General features: G+C 41.3%; 2 protein-coding genes across 4 annotated transcripts; both read left to right on the top strand.

Annotated features, from left to right (window-relative positions):
* Nucleotides 1-11,593: 11,593 nt before the first annotated feature.
* LOC134660316 (uncharacterized protein K02A2.6-like) lies at nucleotides 11,594-16,050 on the top strand. Of its 3 annotated transcripts, none has more exons than XM_063516063.1 (2): nucleotides 11,594-12,522; nucleotides 15,939-16,050. In XM_063516063.1, the coding sequence occupies exons 1-2, from the start codon at nucleotides 11,696-11,698 to the stop codon at nucleotides 15,949-15,951; spliced, it is 840 nt and encodes a 279-aa protein (XP_063372133.1). In that variant the 5' UTR covers nucleotides 11,594-11,695; the 3' UTR covers nucleotides 15,952-16,050. The 3 variants fall into 3 exon arrangements, with proteins under 3 accessions (XP_063372133.1, XP_063372132.1, XP_063372134.1); XM_063516062.1 differs by having other exon boundaries at nucleotides 11,594-14,752; XM_063516064.1 differs by lacking the exon at nucleotides 15,939-16,050 and adding an exon at nucleotides 12,861-13,014.
* Nucleotides 16,051-18,796: 2,746 nt separating this feature from the next.
* LOC134659992 (uncharacterized) lies at nucleotides 18,797-19,940 on the top strand. The gene is made up of 2 exons (XM_063515690.1): nucleotides 18,797-19,214; nucleotides 19,780-19,940. Exons 1-2 carry the CDS (start codon nucleotides 18,869-18,871, stop codon nucleotides 19,938-19,940), a joined length of 507 nt encoding a protein of 168 aa, XP_063371760.1. The 5' UTR covers nucleotides 18,797-18,868.
* The last annotated feature ends 15 nt before the right edge of the window (nucleotides 19,941-19,955 follow it).

Raw genomic sequence — 19,955 nt, 5'->3', positions numbered from 1 at the left:
TTGAACTCTGTCACCCTTCGGTCGGAAGCCGGTGTTGCTCGAAGCTGACACCTCAGTTATTCTAGGCGCTAATGAACGAAGTGGTCCGAAATTTAGGATCTATTCTAAGGTTTCCAATTTAATTTACGCTTTTTTCTCTCTTTGTGCGCATGTGTGTGTGCGCATAAGTGCTAGTATTCGTTTAATTTAGAATACTTTGTAACTAACTACGAGTTCCTGTAGTTGGATTTCAGTTTCAATCTTGTTGTCTATTGTAAGTTTAAAGCTATTGGTTCTCCTTAACGTAGATAAATAAATATATAATAAAGGAATCTAGTATGTAGTAAAGCTCATTTAAGCACTCTGATATAAAAAAAGGACCCTTAGCATAGAGAAGTTCGAATATTGATCCGCCTGTTCTTCTGTGTCTGTCTGTGTCGCACGACAGTCCTGCTATTAGAAGAAATTAATATCGAGGCATCTATCCCACGGGGGCATCCATCCTGAAATTACCCTATTTCAGGACGTTTCTTTTATGTTTTGCCATTTTTGTATATTTGTGACCTTTTTTGCCACTTTTGTGTTATTTCTACTCAGAATCACGAGCTCTTTCGATCCTAATGGGATAAAAAAATGTCCCAGAGTTTTTTTCCTATTGTGTTACAATTTCCCCATATACTTTGTATAGCGGTAACAAAAAGGAAAGTTTGAAAAATGTATGGAAATTTTAGGACACTTTTTTTCTTCCTCCTCCTGTCCTGATCCTGACTAGAAATAACAAAACTGTGGCAAAAAAGGTCACAATATATAAAAATGGCAAAAAATAAAAGAAATGCTCTTCAAAGGATGTTATTCGAGCTGACGTGGTATATTTTAAAGAATATCTATTAAGCCAGGTACACGCGTGGCCTGGGTTCGAACGTATGAAATGACGTCCATGATGCCGGCGGCCAGAGGCACTGCGAGCGGGTAACGTTGGCTGTTGGGATTCATTCGGTTTTATTCTAGAATGAGGTTAGGACGCACAGATTTAAAATATGTAGTTACAACTGTTACTGTTTCTGACACATATCTAAGATAGTAAATACATGTTTTTCTGCAGTGCACACAGGCTGCACGTGTAGAAAGTTGTGCAACATGCACGGAACAGTGTGACTTTCATGTTTTTAGAGCAGCTGGCAAACCTGACAACTGACAACGCTCTCCGTTCCCTTTCAATATCAGAGTCGTCACGTCACTCAAATCATCGGTCAGCACGTGACACGTGACCCAAGTATTTAAATTAGTGGACGCGCTTCAAGGGTGCTCCCTTGAGACACACAGGAGGAACGCAAGACGGACAATAGGACCCCGCTTTGAAGATCATAATCTCACTTTTTGTTGCATTATATTTTAGGCCATGACTATTGGCAAATTGCTCGCAGAGAGTTCCCGAAGGCCCCCAACCCCCAACGGACTCAGCAGCGCCATGTCGTCTGCGTAGCTGATAATTTTAATCTGAGAGCGATTATTCGATCGATAGTTGAATTGAAGCATAGATTTCTTACGCCAACAGCAAACTGAATAAAAACAAACTCGTTTATTAAATTATAAATTGGAATGAAAAAGTAAGTATAGTTGGTCAAATTTATATTTTGTAATATGGGACGATAACCCTTCGCGCCTACATTTTGTAAATTTGCCGCCTTTTTCTACTGACAAGATTTGCTAGACCAACTTTTTATGTTGCAATATTCAAAATTGATAGAAAAGTAAAGCTGCGATTAGTTACCATGTTACCAAAGAGAATATAATCACTACGTTAGTTACAACACGCTGCGTGCGTTTTGAAAATAAAACTGCGAAATTAATTATAAAAGGTATCTTGGTAAAAAAAGTATTTACAAAATACTAAGATACCAACGGAAAGTATCTAAATAGAAATACAAGATAAATTGCTTAAAAGTATCTAAGATAGAGATACAAGATACGTATCTTGTATCGTATCTTAGAAGTGCATTCCAGACGGGGTGATCAAATCGATCGTTTTGATTAGAAATGAAATTGGCGTCAATTTCCAATTTAATCACCAATTTTAGATTTATGGTGATATAATTAGCGCCTTCTAAATTGCAAAAAGCGGCCAAGTGCGAGTCGGACTCGCCCATGAAGGGTTCCGTATTTAGGGGATTTTGACGTATTAAAAAAAAACTACTTACTAGATTTCGTTCAAACCAATTTTTGGTGGAAGTTTGCATGGTAATGTACATCATATATTTTTTTTAGTTTTATCATTCTCTTATTTTAGAAGTTACAGGGGGGGGGACACATTTTACCACTTTGGAAGCGTCTCTCGCGCAAACTATTCAGTTTAGAAAAAAATTATATTATAAACCTCAATATCATTTTTGAAGACCTATCCATAGATACCCCACACGTATGGGTTTGATGAAAAAAATTTTTTTGAGTTTCAGTTGTAAGTATAGGGTACGCCCAAAATTTATTGTTTTTTTTCTATTTTTGATGAGAATCTTAATGCGGTTCACAGAATACATCTACTTACCAAGTTTCAACAGTATAGTTCTTATAGTTTCGGAAAAAAGTGGCTGTGACATACGGACGGACAGACAGACATGACGAATCCATAAGGGTTCCGTTTTTTGCTATTTGGCTACGGAACCCTAAAAATGCCCCAAAATGAAAATATTGGTGTCACAAATTGTTATTTTTGCGTCCGCACTTCATTTTATCGGTAATATCGGTCATAATCGGCGGTTGAATTCGGTGAGCCAAATTGGCGTTTGCGTCCTCACGGCCTGATTCGATCGGACAATTTCATCAGATTGGAGAAAAATTGACTCGTCTGGCTGGACACGCCTGTCACATCTCTGTCAACACTCCTGTATAGCCCCCTCCAGACTATTTGCATGAATTTTCACAGACAGCGAAATCGACTCCACACTCGCGTTCGATGCTTCGCGCCGCGATTCGCGTACGAGTGTGGAGGGCCCTTAAATATTAATGATTCTTCTACATATGTAAGGGTCATCTATTAGTGTGTTAATATTTATTGAATTATATGTAAATTATTATTAATCATGGTATTAAATAATCTAGTTAAGTTAAGTAAATTAGTTTTGAACTTGACTAGTTCCGATGGCGCCACTAGCGCGCGCTAATAGCGCGCGCCACTTTTGCACCCCACTACCGTTAACGACTGATGGCGTGATCGGAACCAGGCAGGAGAGGCATTCAGTGTTCGGCTAGCAAAGTGAACGGTCAATACCTTAAATACGTTGATACTTTAATCAGGTGGCTTTTAAATATTAAGCTTGTAGATTTGTATTTCATATTTGGTTTATTTTGAAATATACCGAGTTAAGTAGAAACAGTTGAGTTTTCGTCATAACACCGTAAACCCCCAATAGTATCAGAAGAGGGGATCAACAAAAATCTTTTATGATTTTTGCCACGCCTTACACACAAAAAAACGTAAGTATTTTTCCACGTTATTTTTTTTTACGTACTGTGCTAATATTGAGTAGGTGGATGGATTTAATCATTAAACTGTAATTGCCGTAACGGAGGAATTCCGGAGGTTAGTACGGTTAGTCTTTCATGTTCATCTTGCCAAAGGCTGCTCCTTTGGAGATGCACATGTTAGATAATGTGATGATTAATGGTTATGAAAGGTAAACTGTAATTGCCGTAACGGAGGAATTCCGGAGGTTAGTACGGTTAGTCTTTCATGTTCATCTTGCCAAAGGCTGCTCCTTTGGAGATGCACATGTTAGATAATGTGATGATTAATGGTTATGAAAGGTAAACTGTAATTGCCGTAACGGAGGAATTCCGGAGGTTAGTACGGTTAGTCTTCCATGTTCATCTTGCCAAAGGCTGCTCCTTTGGAGATGCACATGTTAGATGAGTATGTAAAAAAAAAAAAAAAAAAATATATATATATATATATATATTCCTGTGTTAAGTTAATTTATAATCCATTAAGAGATATATATAATACCTTTAATATATTTCCGGACACTGCGTGAGTTTTATTAAAAGAACACGTTCACATTCACATAGCGTTTAGATTAAATCATGTTATTTTAGACTGAACATGTCGATATGTAGAGTCGATGTGTAGAGTCGATGTGTAGAGTCGATATGTAGAGTCGATATGTAGAGTCGATATGTAGAGTCGATATGTAGAGTCGATATGTAGAGTCGATATGTAGAGTCGATATGTAGAGTCGATATGTAAGAGTCGATAGTCGATATGTAGACTCAATATGTAGGAACTATTTAAATGTATATTTATTTCCTCTTCTCCTTTGTCTCTTTTCTGAAACAAACTAAGTTTCAGATATGGAGGGCCAACCAGAGCTCAGACCAGAGAGCCAGGACAGAGAGTCCCGATACCCAGGAGCACCCAGGCGAGAGGGACAGGGCAATGAGTACGAGGACCCAGGAGTGTCTGGACGACCAGACCGGGGCCTGGTTCTGACACGGCATTCACACAGGAGTGTAGACCTGACACGGAGCAGCAGCGAAAGGAGCGAAGGTCGTCTTCGTGATAGAGAATCTCGTCCAAGGACTGTACGTCGGCGCAGGCGGCGTTCATCTTCGGATCGTCGGAGGTACCGCACCCCATCTATGGAACGTCGTAAGGGGTATCGTACACCGTCGGTGGAACGTCGCAGAGACCACCGAACACCATCGATGGAACGTCGTAAGAGGCATCGCACTCCATCGGCGGAACGTCGCAAGAGGTACCATAGTCCATCTCCGGGACGTCGTAGGAGGTACCGTAGCCCATCGTCGGAACGTCGCAAGAGGTACCGTGGTTCTTCGTCAGCCTAGTAGGGAACGCGACTCTAATGTACTTAATAAAGTTCTATCAATTTTAGATAAAGTCAAGAGCTCTAATAAACCCAAGCTTGCATCAATTGCGAATGTCATCCCTGAATTTGATCCCATGGCTAGAGATCAGACAGTACTTACGTGGTTGACTAAAGTCGAGGAATGCGCCTCAATTTATGAGTGGGACGATAAAGAAACCACTCATTACGCGCTTTTGAAACTCACGGGTGTAGCTAAATTATGGTATCAGGGATTACCTTCGTTGATGTTTACTTGGCCAGAGTGGAAAAGAAAGTTAATAGAGTCTTTTCCATGTCGTGAAGATTTTGCCGAGCTTTTGACGGAAATGCTCGCTAAAAGAGCGCGCTATGGGGAATCGTTGGAGCATTATTACTATGCGAAGGTTAATTTATTAAATAGATGCAAAATTTACGGCAGACAGGCAGTAGATTGTATTCTTCATGGACTAGAGGATAGGGCTGCTAGAGTAGGTGCGCAAGCAGCACAGTTTACCGAGCCAGAACAAATCTTGAAATACTTCCGAACCGTTAAAGCAGGACCATTTAGAGATAGGGAATCTAATACATCCGGTAGACAACGCAACGAAATTAGGCCATCAGCAAATAAGCCAAGTACATCGAAAGACGGTTCAAGTTTTAAAAATATTACGTGTTATAACTGTAGCGAAATAGGACACCGTAGTACGAAATGCAGCAAACCGGCAGCTACCTGCTCTACATGCAATAGGGTCGGACATCAAACAGTCTATTGTTTTAAAAGTAAATTCGATAAAGAACGAAAGGAGATAGGGCTAAGTAATGCAGAAAATAGCGCTTCAGGTGCAGTCGTTAAGAATGAGAAAAAGGTAGCGAGATTGACAATTGATGATGAACCGGAGAGTGTGAGTGTGAAGAATGAAGAAATTGCGGATAAAGTGAGCGCGAACAACGAGAAATCGGTTAATAAAACAATTGACAAATATATAATGGACATCAAGATTAATTCGTTGCCAGTAACATGCTACGTTGATTTAGGTAGCGAATGTTGTGTAGTAAGATCGAGCGCCGCGGAAAAACTAGGATTAACCGTCAATTATTCAAAGGAACTACCAGTACTGAGAGGCATAGGCTCTAATGCAATCACACCTTTAGGTTTGACAGTAGGTACTGTGGAAATACAGGGTATCAAAGAGACTGTTATCTTATATGTTGTCGATGACCATTTTATTTACCAACCAGTCTTGATAGGTCACACTTTTACTGAGAAACCAGATATCGTGATTATTAAAACTCCGGAAAGGCTGCTATTTAAAAGAATATCGTGCGACAAGGTCCTTTTGACAGCTGTAAAACAATCGACGATCGCTAGTAATTGTATCGCGTATATTGAGGTAACTTCAGATAATTCGATCACCGGCCGCGTTAGCATAAAAGGCTCTTTGCGAGGTTCCGAAGGCGAGGAGTATTTCTTGCTTCCTGGGAAGTATGACATTAAAATGGGTTCTAGCGCACTGATGGTATATAATGTGTCGCCCAAAACCATTACGATTCCGAAAGGGTTCTTGTTGACTAGGGCACTATTCAAGGAAAACGAGTATACTCATGACGCTGAGGCTCTTACGACCTACAGCATTACCGTTAGTGAAACCGAGATCGACGATTCTGTACAATGCGGTGAGAATATCTCTAGAGAAGATCGCCTTCAGCTGCAGCAGTTGTTACACAAGCATAGTGAATGTTTCTCAACAAGTCTCAAGGACCTTGGTTTCACTAATGGTATAGAAATGACCATAGATTTAGAAGATTCCCAACCGGTAGTTTATCGCCCATATAGAATGTCGTATGCGGAAAAAGCGTTAGTTAGGGACATGACTCGCGAAATGCTTGAAAATGGTATTATTAGGGAATCATCGTCGCCTTACGCCAGCCCCATAGTCCTTGTGCAGAAGAAGACCGGTGAAAAAAGAATGTGCGTTGATTATAGAGCGCTCAATCGCAAAACTAAAAGGGACCACTATCCTCTTCCACGTGTTGAGGATCAACTAGACCAACTATCGGGAAACAGTCTGTTTACATCACTTGACTTAGCGTCTGGTTATTACCAGATACCCATAGCTGAGGAATCGCGACATAAAACAGCCTTTGTAACCCCTGAAGGACAGTTTGAGTATAATCGCATGCCTTTCGGTTTGGTTAATGCTCCGTCCGTCTTTCAGCGGACTATAAACAAAATTTTACAAGAGGCAAAAATTAAATACGCTATCGTGTACATGGACGACATCCTTATTCCTGCAAGAGATGTCAAAGAGGGGTTGCAAAGGCTTGAGGAAGTACTTTCGTTGCTAAAGATAGGAGGCCTGACGCTTAAGCTTAGCAAATGTAATTTCTTTAAAGAACAATTGGACTTTCTAGGGTTTGAAGTGAGCTCGCACGGGATACGTCCAGGAACGCGTAAGACCGAAGCAGTTGCAAGATTCCCTAAGCCAAATAATTATCATGAACTTCGACAATTCCTAGGTTTGTCCGGATTCTTCCGCCGGTTTATTAAAGGCTACTCTCTTATCGCAGCACCATTGACAGATCTTTTGAAGAAGGGTAACCCCTGGCAATGGGACGAAATAAAAGACCAGTCTTTCAACAAAATTAAGACTTTGTTGACCGAACGCCCATGCCTAGCCCTCTATGATCCCAACGCCGAAACACAATTGCACACGGACGCTAGCAAGGAAGGTTTGGCTGGTATACTATTTCAAAAAAATGCAAACGGGGTTTTTCAACCAGTTTCCTATTTCAGCCGAAAAACGACCCCAGACGAAAGTAAGTTACATTCGTACGAGTTGGAGACTCTGGCCGTTGTTGCGTCACTGAATAGATTTAGAGTCTATCTGATAGGTAAGTCATTTAAATTAATAACCGACTGCAACGCTATTAGATACACATTAACCAAAAGAGATGTGATCCCGCGAGTCTCAAGGTGGTGGATTCAACTGCAGGAGTTCGATTTTACTGTGGAGTACCGACCTGGGACGAAAATGGCGCATGTCGACGCCCTGAGCCGCAATCCGGTAAGTACTGGTAAACCAGAAGTACATATTCTCGACGTGTTGTCCATCCAGTCTACCAGAGAGCAAACGGCGTATGATCACGACTGGATATCTACTGTACAGAGCGCGGATGAAGAGGTAAAAAGAATAAAGGCTGTCTTAACTGATCCCGAATCGGCCCGTGTAAGCGAATATCACCAAAACTATAAAATAAAGAACGAGCGTGTCTATCGAGTAGTCGGTGAGGAACTAAAGTGGTATGTACCAAAAGGCGTGCGTTGGCAGATCGTAAAGAAAAATCATGACGATGTTGGTCACTGCGGGTTCGAAAAGACCCTTCAACGCATTAAACAACATTATTGGTTTGCCAAAATGCGCCGTTTTATAAAAAAGTATGTTTCTAGTTGTTTAGAATGCGCTCATCATAAGGCGCCTGGGAGTAAAAGCGAAGGATTGTTACATCCTATCGAAAAGGTTAGTGTCCCCTTTCACACCATTCACGCAGACCATCTGGGCCCTTTTATAAAAAGTAAAGGCGGTAATTGTTACTTACTTGTCATCGTGGACGGCTTCACTAAATATGTCAATATAATACCTGTACGTAACACAAAATCCACGACAACTATAAAGGTAATTAAACTACATATTAAGTATTTTGGTGTACCGGCAAGACTGATCACGGACAAAGGATCTAGTTTTACTAGTAAATTATTTAAGGATTTCGTTGGTTCTTATGGCATTAAGCACATCCAAAACGCTGTCGCTACTCCTAGGGCTAATGGCCAAGTAGAGCGGTTTAACCGCACCATTCTTGATGCATTGTCTACCTCGTCACATGGCGATAATGAAAGAAATTGGGATGAGCATATCTTGGATATCCAGCTTGGTATAAATACCACTACACACAAAACGACTGGCAAAAGCCCGTCCGAGCTTTTGTTCGGATTCAATGTCACTACTCTTTCACAGGGTATTTTAAATCCTGTAGTCAACGATACTACAAATGTCGCTAGTTTAGGAGAGTTAGAGTCGATTAGGGCACAGGCAAGTGACAAAATGAAACAACAACAAATAAAAGATGCGGATCGGTTTAATAAGAAAAGAAAACTACCTAAAACCTATTCTGAAGGCGATTTGGTTAGGGTACAACGACAGATGCCGCATGATGGCAAATCCCAAAAACTCGTCGATAAGTACCAGGGTCCCTATCGAATAGTAAAAACGCTCCCAAACGATAGATTCCTAATTCAAGACACCCCTTTAACGCGAAAACAAGGTAGGCGTTACGAGAATGTGGTCTCTATCGATAAAATACAGCCGTGGCTGACATTTGCCAGGAATTTTGTATCTAGCGATGAGGATAGTAATAGCAGTGGTAAAGAGGACTAAATGTATTATTAATTTAATCTAATCTTATGTCGTCATATTAGTGTCATATGTTTTGAATGTAACAATTGGATTAATACTTCATATATACATATCATATATGTCTATAATAAACAAAGATTATACATGCATTAGAAATATAATATCTCGAAGTGTGTAAACTAAGTAAGTTGCTTTAATATAATTAAACTTAAAGTATGTATTCTCAGATTTCAAGATTATGAATCGATGTTTAATTAAACACACAGATTGATCGTAAATATTCTAATAAATTGTATGTATCCCTTGCTCTACATACTTAACGCCAAATACAATTCACTTTGTAGTAATTCATATAAGACTGGATATTAACTGAATATTAATTATAAACTCTACTATGATTAATCATCATGTGCGAATTATTTCAACGAGTTGTGATTGGCGTGAGGTCCCGCCTGGAACAGGATGGCCGAGCTGTAAGGGTCATCTATTAGTGTGTTAATATTTATTGAATTATATGTAAATTATTATTAATCATGGTATTAAATAATCTAGTTAAGTTAAGTAAATTAGTTTTGAACTTGACTAGTTCCGATGGCGCCACTAGCGCGCGCTAATAGCGCGCGCCACTTTTGCACCCCACTACCGTTAACGACTGATGGCGTGATCGGAACCAGGCAGGAGAGGCATTCAGTGTTCGGCTAGCAAAGTGAACGGTCAATACCTTAAATACGTTGATACTTTAATCAGGTGGCTTTTAAATATTAAGCTTGTAGATTTGTATTTCATATTTGGTTTATTTTGAAATATACCGAGTTAAGTAGAAACAGTTGAGTTTTCGTCATAACACCGTAAACCCCCAATACATATATACTTGGTGAACCAGATCTTGACAGTAGAAAAAGACGGCAAATTTGAGAAATGTAGGCGCGAAGTTATATCGTCCCATAAAAAAATTGAATTTTTTTACTGATAAGATTTTGTTGACCAGCTATATATTTAAATCATTTTATTTATTTATTTTACGTCATAAGCCCCCTCCAGACTATGTGCGTGAATCGCGGGCGAAGCCGCGAACGCGACTGTGGAGTCGATTTCTCTGTCTGCGAAAATCGACTCCACACGTGCGTTCTCGGCTTTGCGCCGCGATTCGATCTCGAGTGTGGAGGGCCCTATACGTTTTTTTTTCTCTCTTTTGTGTCAATTCCATACTGTCGAATTACGATACCTAGCCTGGGCCATAACCGCGAAAATCGAAGTTTGCAAATTTCGGGCATTTTACTCTGTCACTCTAATTACGCCTTCATTGGAGTAAAAGAGAAAGATCCCCGCAGTTTGCGAATTTCGGTTTTCGCGGTAGCCCCTCTGTAACGATGGTTGTGTGTATGTAAATAAATAATAAAAAACCGGCCAAGTGCGAGTCGGACTCGCGCACGGAGGGTTCCGCACCATCAACAAACAGAACAAAACAAGCAAAAAACGGTCACCCATCCAAGTACCGGCGCCCGGCGCCCGACGTTGCTTAACTTCGGTCAAAAGTCACGTTTGTTGTATGGGAGCCCCACTTAAATCTTTATTTTATTCTGTTTTTAGAATTTGTTGTTATAGCGGCAACAGAAATACATCATCTGTGAAAATTTCAACTGTCTAGCTATCACGGTTCGTGAGATACAGCCTGGTGACAGACGGACGGACGGACGGACGGACAGCGGAGTCTTAGTAATAGGGTCCCGTTTTTACCCTTTGGGTACGGAACCCTAATAATAACATTAACACATTCACTGCCCCCGACGCACATGTGCGTCCACCGTCATACAAGTTTGTTCCTAGGCCACGCCCCCTGGCAGTGAATGCGTTAAACTTTAACTGTCTATAATTTACTTAATCCTGATATCCTGATCCTATTCCAAAATTCCGTCTTACCCGTTGTAATATGTAATCCTTTAATTCCGCTTCCCTGCTTTACTCGTCTGGCTGAATGGCAGGATGCGATAAAAAAAACAGTGTTGCCAACTTGGCATAATGGATGCCAGATCTGGCACTTTTTCACTCTCTTTGGCATCCAAATTATTCATTTAGCACAGTGGTTCCTAACCTTTTCAGTCCGGTCACCCTAAGAAACCTGATTTTACCCCTCCCCTTAATGATAATAAAAAAATAAAACGTGTACCTTTGTTGTATTGTTATATTAGGTTAGCTTATTACCCCCGTAAAATACCAGTTTTACGTTACCCCCACGGGGGTAATTACCCCCAGGTTAGGAACCACTGATTTAGCATCTGTGTGGTGTATTTGCATGTGTGCGCCCGCACGCACACAGGCGCGGCTACTTGTAATGTACAATTACCAGTAATAAACGAGCATCTATCAGAGCCGGTTGTTTCACTTGTTTCACTTAAGTACTTGCATATACCTCACTGGCGACGATCCGCGTCTTACCCGCGTGTGTATTTAGAAATAACCGTTATAATGGCTACTAAAACTTCTATCGGAAATTTAAGTCAGTTTGACCATAATACCCAAGAATGGGAAATTTTCAGTAGTCGTTTGAAGCAGTTCATCGTTTTAAACGAAATTAAAGATGAGATGAAGCAGGCAGTGCTACTGACACACCTGCATGACGATACATACCGGCTATTGAAGAACCTTGTGTACCCAAAAAAGGTAGAAGTCGTTGGGTACGACGAGCTGTTGAAGGTGCTCGACGGTCATTTTACTCCGAAGAGGTGTACCTTCGCTGATAAGAGCAAATTCTACGAGGCAACGCGTGACGTGGGGGAGAGTGTCGAGAAGTGGGCGGCTAGGATCAGAGGACTCGCCGTGCACTGCGAGTTTGGAACCTCGCTGGACATGCTGCTGCTGGACAAGTTCGTGCTGGGGCTACGCGCCGGCAAGGAGCGCGAGCGACTCTTCGAGCAGGACGTCACCACGCTCACGCTGGCGAAGGCGATGGAGCTGGCACAGCAGACGGAGTGTGCGCAGAAGGCGCGCGCAGACGCGGTGGCCGTGACCGTGAAGCAGGAGCCGGTGTACCGGGCGGGCGCGCAGCCGTCCACCGGCCGCCGGGACCCCGAGGCGAGGACCTGCTCGGTGTGCGGTATGAGGAGCCACGACGAGAGTAGGTGCCGATACAAGTCCTACCGGTGCCAGCTGTGTGGTGAAAAAGGACACCTCAAGAAAGTGTGTACTTCCAAAAAGCAGTCCAAGTGTCGCGTGAACAATGTTGAAGCGACAGAGTTCTCGGCAGAAGGTGGAGACTGTGATAATTGCCAGGAATGTAAACTTCTAAGCTTAAGGTACGTTAACTATAAGCCAATATTACTTAATGTATCTATTAATGACCTTGAATTGAACATGGAACTGGACTCGGGCTCCGGTGCTACCATTATTAATGACAAATTATACAAAGAAATGTTCCCTAATGTTTCATTATATAAAAGTGATTTAAAAATGTGTCTATACAATTATCATAAAATAACGCCAATAGGTTTTTTCGTTGCAAAAGTAAAATTTATGTTAAAAGAAAGACTTTTGAAAATTTACGTTATAAAAAACGGCGGTCCGCCAATATTAGGCCGTGATTTTATGACAAAGTTTAATTTGTCATTCACTGTAGATAACAAATTTGTTACAGATGTAAACATTAATCAGAGCTCGAGTGAGGTAACAAGGTTGTTAAATCAATTTAGGAGTTTATTCGAAGAAGGGTTGGGCAAATTTAATAAGTTCAAAGTCCACTTGCAATTGAAAGAGAACGTTAAACCTAAGTTTTTCAAACCGCGGTCAGTTCCGTTTGCTCTAAAAAAACGGGTAGAGGAAGAAATCGACCGGCTGGTAGATTTAGGTAGACTCGTACCGGTTAATTTTTCTGAATACGCAACGCCTATCGTGCCTGTTTTGAAGGAAAATGGCAAAGTCAAAATTGCAGGAGATTTCTCGGTCACGTTAAATAAAGACATGGTTATCGATAAGTACCCGATGCCGCGTATAGAGGAGGTGTTTGCTAAAATAGGCGGTGGTGAAAGTTACACGAAATTAGACCTTAGCAACGCGTACAATCAGTTCGTTTTGTCTGATAGCTCTCAGGCGCTTACGACCATTAGCACCACGAAGGGTCTTTATAAATATACTAGGCTAGTATATGGTCTCGCCAACGGCCCTGCTATTTTTCAACGCGCTATGGAGTCGTTGTTGGTAGGTATTGACGGAGTCAGCTGTTGGTTGGACGACGTGTGCGTAACGGGACCGACGAACGAAATCCATTTGGCGCGATTGCGAGAGGTTTTGACTAGGTTTAGCGATGCAGGTTTAAAGTTACAGAAAGAGAAATGTGTTTTCTTAGGTGATAGTGTAACTTATTTAGGCTACGTTATCAATAAAAATGGCTTACAAACGTCTCAAAAAAAGGTGGAAGCTATTCACAAAGCACCAAGGCCGACTAATGTAACGGAGGTAAAGAGTTTTTTAGGACTCGTAAATTATTACCGTAGTTTCATACCGAACGCGTCGAACATGTTAAGTCCTTTACACGAGCTACTGCGCGCGGAGGCCAAGTGGGAGTGGGGACGTTCACAAGAAGAGGCGTTTCAGGCAGTAAAAAAGGAGCTGGGCTCCGAGCGCGTGCTGGCTCATTTTGACCCGGAGGCTCAGCCAGTGCTTAGTGTGGATGCAGGACCTGGCGGGTTAGGTGCCCTTCTGGCACAACGCGACCCGGCAACCGGCGCAGAGCGCCCTCTCGCGTTCGCCTCGCGCTCGCTCAACGCTAGCGAGAGGAATTACAGTCAACTTCAGAAAGAAGCGGCGGCAATAATATTTGGTGTTAAAAAGTTCCACCAGTATCTGTATGGAAGGCAAGATCCGTTCGTTTTAAAAACCGACCATAGGCCTTTGTTGTCAATTTTCGGCAAAAATAACGGCATTCCTGTCATGACCGCTTCCCGGCTACAGCGTTATGCAATTATTTTATCAGCGTACAATTATAAGGTTCAGTACATAAGTAGTGCGAATAACCTCGTAGCTGATTATTTTTCTCGTGCGCCGTTGCCTAACATGGAAAATGATGGCCATAACGAAGATAACGATGACGTGTCTTATTTAAATTTTTTAGATGAAAGTGTGACTCCCGTGACAGCTGATAAAATAAGACAGGCTACCGGAAATGACACCACATTAAAAAAAGTTTTTAAGTATATGAGTCTCGGTTGGCCGCGAAAGATAAGCTGTGCATCTATTCTACCTTATTTTAGATGCAAAGCAGACTTACAAATAGATAATGGTATTCTTTTCCGCGGTCACCGGGTGGTTATTCCGACAGTATTTCGAGATCAGCTGTTACGTGAATTGCACACCGGACATTTAGGTATTGTCAAGACAAAAAGTATCGCGCGCGGTAAGATGTGGTGGCCTAACATTGACGGCGATATCGAGCGCTGGATCGGCTCATGCGCCGCGTGCGTGGCCGTGCGCGCCGCCCCGCCCCGCGCCGCTCCCGCGCCCTGGCCGCGTCCTCCCTCTGCCTGGTACCGGGTGCATATCGATTACATGTCTATTCATCAGAAAATGTATTTAATTGTCATAGACGCCTATAGTAAATGGTTAGAGTGTCTATTGATGGACAAAGGTACTACTACTCGAGCGCTGATATGTAAACTTAAGGAAATATTTTCCAGATATGGCGTACCGAATGTCATTGTATCCGACAATGATATTAAAATTAATTCCGCCGAATTTAATTCATTTTGCGCAATGAACGGCATTCGTTACGTCACTTCTCCAGTTTATCACCCGGCCAGCAATGGCCAGGCCGAGAATTCTGTGAAAACATGTAAAAAGATGATTAAATGTATAGATAAAACAGATAAGTCACAAGTAGAGGATAAACTGATGGGTTTATTATTCGAGTACCGTAATACTCCCCATTGTTCTACGGGTCAAACTCCAGCGAGTTTGATGATGGGCCGTAATTTAAGATCACGGTTGGATCTCGTGATACCAGATGTTAATGAAAGTATAGATAAAACTGTTATAGACAATTGTAGAAAATTTAATGTCGGGGATCAAGTATGGGTTAAATGGTTTACTGAAAAAAAAGAAATCTGGGTTCTAGGCACCATTCAAAATAAAATTGGTAACAGAATGTTTTTGATTTATGTGCACACTAAAAATACTGTATGTAGACGCCACGTAGATCAAATGCTATCGTATACAGGTGGTCCATCTGACGTGATTAATGTAAGCGAGGATGCCGGGGCTGACGAGGACTCGTGGTCACCACCAGTCGAGCCGCCGCCGGCTCCGGCTGCCCCCGCGCCCCCGGCGGCGTGCGCGCTCCCTCCGCCCCCCTCCCCACGGGCAGACAGTCCTTTACGGGCGGATGTACAGCCGCATGACGTAGTGAGCGATGAGGCCGATGAGTATTACGATACAGGGCTCTCTGGGGAGGAGGAGGAAGTAGAGGAGCGTGAGGGGCCGCGCGCGCCGGCCGCGGAGGTGCCGGAGTGCGCGGTGGCACCTGCCGCGGAGGAGGCGCCCGCGCCCGCCGTCACTGCCGACGCGCGGTTGCCGCCGCCGCTTCCGACAATTACTAGACCGAATTTAAGGCCTAGAGATAAAAAGATTAGTTATAAGAGTTAATGTTATTATTTTGTGTGTGTTAGTTATTATACTTATTAGGTAGTATTAAATACTGATGTATTGTTTATTATATTGGCAGGTCTTACAATTAACGGTGGAGAAATGTGGTGTATTTGCATGTGTGCGCCCGCACGCACACAGGCGCGGCTACTTGTAATGTACAATTACCAGTAATAAACGAGCATCTATCAGAGCCGGTTGTTTCACTTGTTTCACTTAAGTACTTGCATATACCTCAATCTGGCATAATTTTTAGCATAATTAGCGAATTGTGTCCCTAAGCCAAGTTTGAAACCTACATGGAAGTGTAATTCATGGCACAACCGTCAAAGGAAATTTCATACATACGACGAACCTTATAACAGACTACCGCACCGCAGTTATTTCTTCTAAGATCAGTACGTCTGTAGAGGCCTATAGGAATTATGACGAGTTGGTGCTCGAATCTGTTTAGTTTTATCTAAATAAATAACGTAGTTATGCAGAAAACTATCAACTAATTTTTTTTATCAGTGCAGAAAGCGACCAAAGCCACTGAGTTAGGGTGTAAGTCACTTTGACAAAAATAAAAACTTGGTCGCTTTCTACAGAACTACGGTCCTATTCCTATGGTATTTGGTATAGTCATAATCATAATTGAAAGTTTGTATGTGGTTCAAATTTTATTTTAAGCTAGGTACTTGAAACTTCGGAAAAAGATATATTATTAAAATACAAGAAAACTAATTTCAGCGTTTTTGAAAATTCATCCCGTAAGGTGGTGAAAAAGGGTTTGAAAGTTTGTATGGATATCAAACATTTTTTCGAACGCGGGACTTGAATCTTTGTATTTGGGGATATTATTAAAAGACAGGAAAATTAATTTCAGCGTTTTGTAAAATTCATCCCCTAACAGGGTTAAAAATGAGTTGAAAGTTTGAATCCATAACAAATGCTTTGAAACTTCTTAGAAAGACATAATAGCCGATTACAAAATAAAGTAATTGCAACGTTTTTGGAAATTCAACCCCTAAAGGAGTTAATAAGGGGATGAAAGTTCGTCTTGAGATGCAAATTTTATATTAGGTAGGAACTTGAAAATTTGCAAAAAGATATTAAATTTAAACACAAGAAAACTACTTTCAGCGTTTTTGAAAATTCATCCCTAAGGTGATGATAAAGGGGTTGAAAGTTTGTATGGATATCAAACATTTTTTCGAGCGCGGGACTTGAATCTTTGTATTTGGGGATATTATTAAAAGACAGGAAAAGTTATTTCAGCGTTTTGTAAAATTCATCCCCTAACAGGGTTAAAAAAGGGGTTGAAAGTTTGAATCCATTACAAATGCTTTGAAACTTCTTAGAAAGGCATAATAGCCGATCACAAAATAAAGTAATTGCGACGTTTTTTGGAAATTCAACCCCTTAGGGGGTTAAAAAAGGGATGAAAGTTCGTCTTGGGGTGCAAATTTCATTTTAAGCTAGGAATTTGAAACTTTGCAAATAGATATTAAATTTGAATAGAAGAAAACTAATTTCAGCGTTTTTGAAAATTCATCCTCTAAGGTGGTAAAAAAAGGGTTGAAAGTTTGTATGGATATCAAACATTTTTTCGAGCGCGGGACTTGAATCTTTGTATTTGGGGATATTATTAGAAGACAATACAAGTAATTTCAGCGTTTTGTAAAATTCATCCCCTAACAGGTTTAAAAAGAGGTTGAAAGTTTGTACGGGGTTCAAATTTTATTTTAAGCTAGGAACTTGAAACTTCATAAAAAGGTATTATTTTAAAACGGAAAAAAATAATTTCAGCGTTTTTGAAAATTTATATCTCAAGGTGGTGGTTTGTATGGAGTTCAAACATTTTTGTGAGAACGGGGCTTGAATCTTTGTACAGAGGCATATTATTAGAATACAAGAAAAGTAATTTCAGCGTTTTTAAAAATTCATCCCCTAAAATGGTTAAAAAGGGGTTGAAAGTTTATATAGGGTTCAAATTTTATTTACTTCAAACTTCGTAAATAGGTAGTTAGGTAGTAGGTTTTATTAAATAGAATAGTTTTAGAAAATCTTCTAAGGGGGTTGAGAGGGATTATGTCGAGAACAATTTTATTTAGTTAGGGGCTAGAAACTTCGTAGGTTGTGAAAGACAAGTCTCATGCGTTGTATAATATTAATAATTAACAAATGATTAACCGTCCTACTGCAATATTTTGCTGCATAATGTTCTAAGCGAATGTAGAATATATAACCACCAATATACAAATCTACGCGTACGAAGTCGCGGGCAACAGCTAGTATACAATAAGTGGAAAAACAAAGACAATGCAATGGCGCCAACAAATTATAAGCTAATGTACCGCTCCGAATGGGAAAGATTGCCTGATTTTAAAGATTGGGATACAAGCATAGACAAGACATCCTCTAGACTGAGCATAGTAACGCTACCCCCTCTGCCACAAATATACGGTAGTTTTACTCCATCTTCGACTCAAAGCGTCTTTGTGTGACGTTCGTGTCTTTGAACGGACCAATCATGGCACGGGACTCGCTCACCTCGTCCCCCGCTCCCCAGTATTTTTGGCAGCATCGGTTTCATGAAATAATTGCTCTTAACTCCGTCTAGAGGATTCCTAGTCTATGGCTTGACCAAGTATAGCTAACCAAGTCAGTGCAAAGTTAGCTTGGTCTGACTCTATAAAAATTTCAGAAACAGCATTGTTTGATTTATGTGGAAGACACTCATTTTTAGTTACCTATATATTGTTTAGCATTTTTTTTAACACTTCCAAATTATTTAGCATAATTCTGGCATAATCTAGACATAAGTCTGGCACTTTTTCAAATTCCGAGTTGGCAACACTGAACAAAACTCAACTGAACTGACACAATCACTGCTGTCATTTTCATCGTCGTAGTGGCATTCTGCGGTAATGTAATCTCCTCTCCTAGTCCTAGTATTCTAAAACGTTGTGTTCCAGCCAGTGTCTATTGTAGTGTAGCTTTAATTCCTGTTTTAGTATATTCTATATGGATTTGAAACAGTATCCTATTTCGATGGAGTCGTCAGCGTTACAGGGCACAGAGAATGTTTGCGTAAAGGTTCGGCGCTGTGAGGAAGTGTGTACAACATATGAGCTCACGTCCGCGGAAGTGTCTGTGAAGATTGAGCCGCTGGATGATGTGTATGTAAAGGACGAGTCCAAACGCGAATGTGTATACATACAAGCTGAGCCATCGTACTCAGATGTGAGTGTAAAAGACGAGTCGGCCGGCGTGAGCGCGGTGACGGAGCTGTACTCCGAACACGCCGTTAAAGATGAGCTCGTGCTCGGCCCCGTGCTAGTGGAGCGGCGCGTGCGCCACGCACCAACAGGTCGGTTGTGGGATCTAACTATAATCAACACGGAGACCTTCGCTAACGCTTCGGTCAACTATGAGAAATGAGGGATGGGCCGAATATGGACTTTGCCGAATACGAATATTCGGTTCAATGTTCGTATTCGGCCGAATAGTTCGGTTCAAACTGCCGAATATTTACCGAATAAACAAATTCTTTTTTTTTGGGCGTCTGCTAGCTGACGCGGATGCACTTCGCGGTCAGGCATGAGACGGTCCCGTTTCTTTTCTCAAACATTCCTGGCCTTTCCAGAGGGAAGGTTAAAAGACACGTGCGGTTTTAGTCCAACTGAATATTCAGATTGGTATGATCTGAACCGAACACAGATATTTGTTCCTTAGTCATGGGTGTTTTCTATGTGTATGTATATGTATGTATGTGGGTGTAAGTGTGTGTGTATATATCGTCACCTGGTACCTATAGTCATAGCACAAGCTTTTATTGTTTTGGGGCTAGGTTGATCTGTGTGAGATGCCCCCTAATATTTATTTATTTATATTTATTTGAGTAAATAATTGTTATAATCTGGGGATGATTTCAGCTTTCAACACAGATATTGAAGTCAAGCAGTCACGTGAGCTTGTCCCAGAGAGCACAGACGGAGACAGCCAAACACAAGTTCCGGAACCTGGCGTAGAGGAACTTGGGAACACCAAAGTTGGGAAAGCTAAAAGGAACAATCGAGGTAAGGGATCCGTGTAGACATGTAGTATTTAA

This window comes from Cydia amplana, chromosome 26, assembly GCF_948474715.1.
Source record: "Cydia amplana chromosome 26, ilCydAmpl1.1, whole genome shotgun sequence".
NCBI lineage: Eukaryota > Metazoa > Arthropoda > Insecta > Lepidoptera > Tortricidae > Cydia > Cydia amplana.
Note: the sequence above shows the minus strand (reverse complement) of the source record. Positions and strands in the feature narration are given on the sequence as shown.

Coding starts and splice junctions, on each gene's coding strand:
- LOC134660316 (XM_063516062.1), top strand. CDS start 11,696: ATGGCTACTAAAACTTCTATCGGAAATTTAAGTCAGTTTGACCATAAT. Junction 14,753..15,938: donor CTCCCTCTGCCTGGTACCGG/GTGCATATCGAT, acceptor TTATATTGGCAG/GTCTTACAATTAACGGTGGA.
- LOC134659992 (XM_063515690.1), top strand. CDS start 18,869: ATGGATTTGAAACAGTATCCTATTTCGATGGAGTCGTCAGCGTTACAG. Junction 19,215..19,779: donor CGTGCGCCACGCACCAACAG/GTCGGTTGTGGG, acceptor GGATGATTTCAG/CTTTCAACACAGATATTGAA.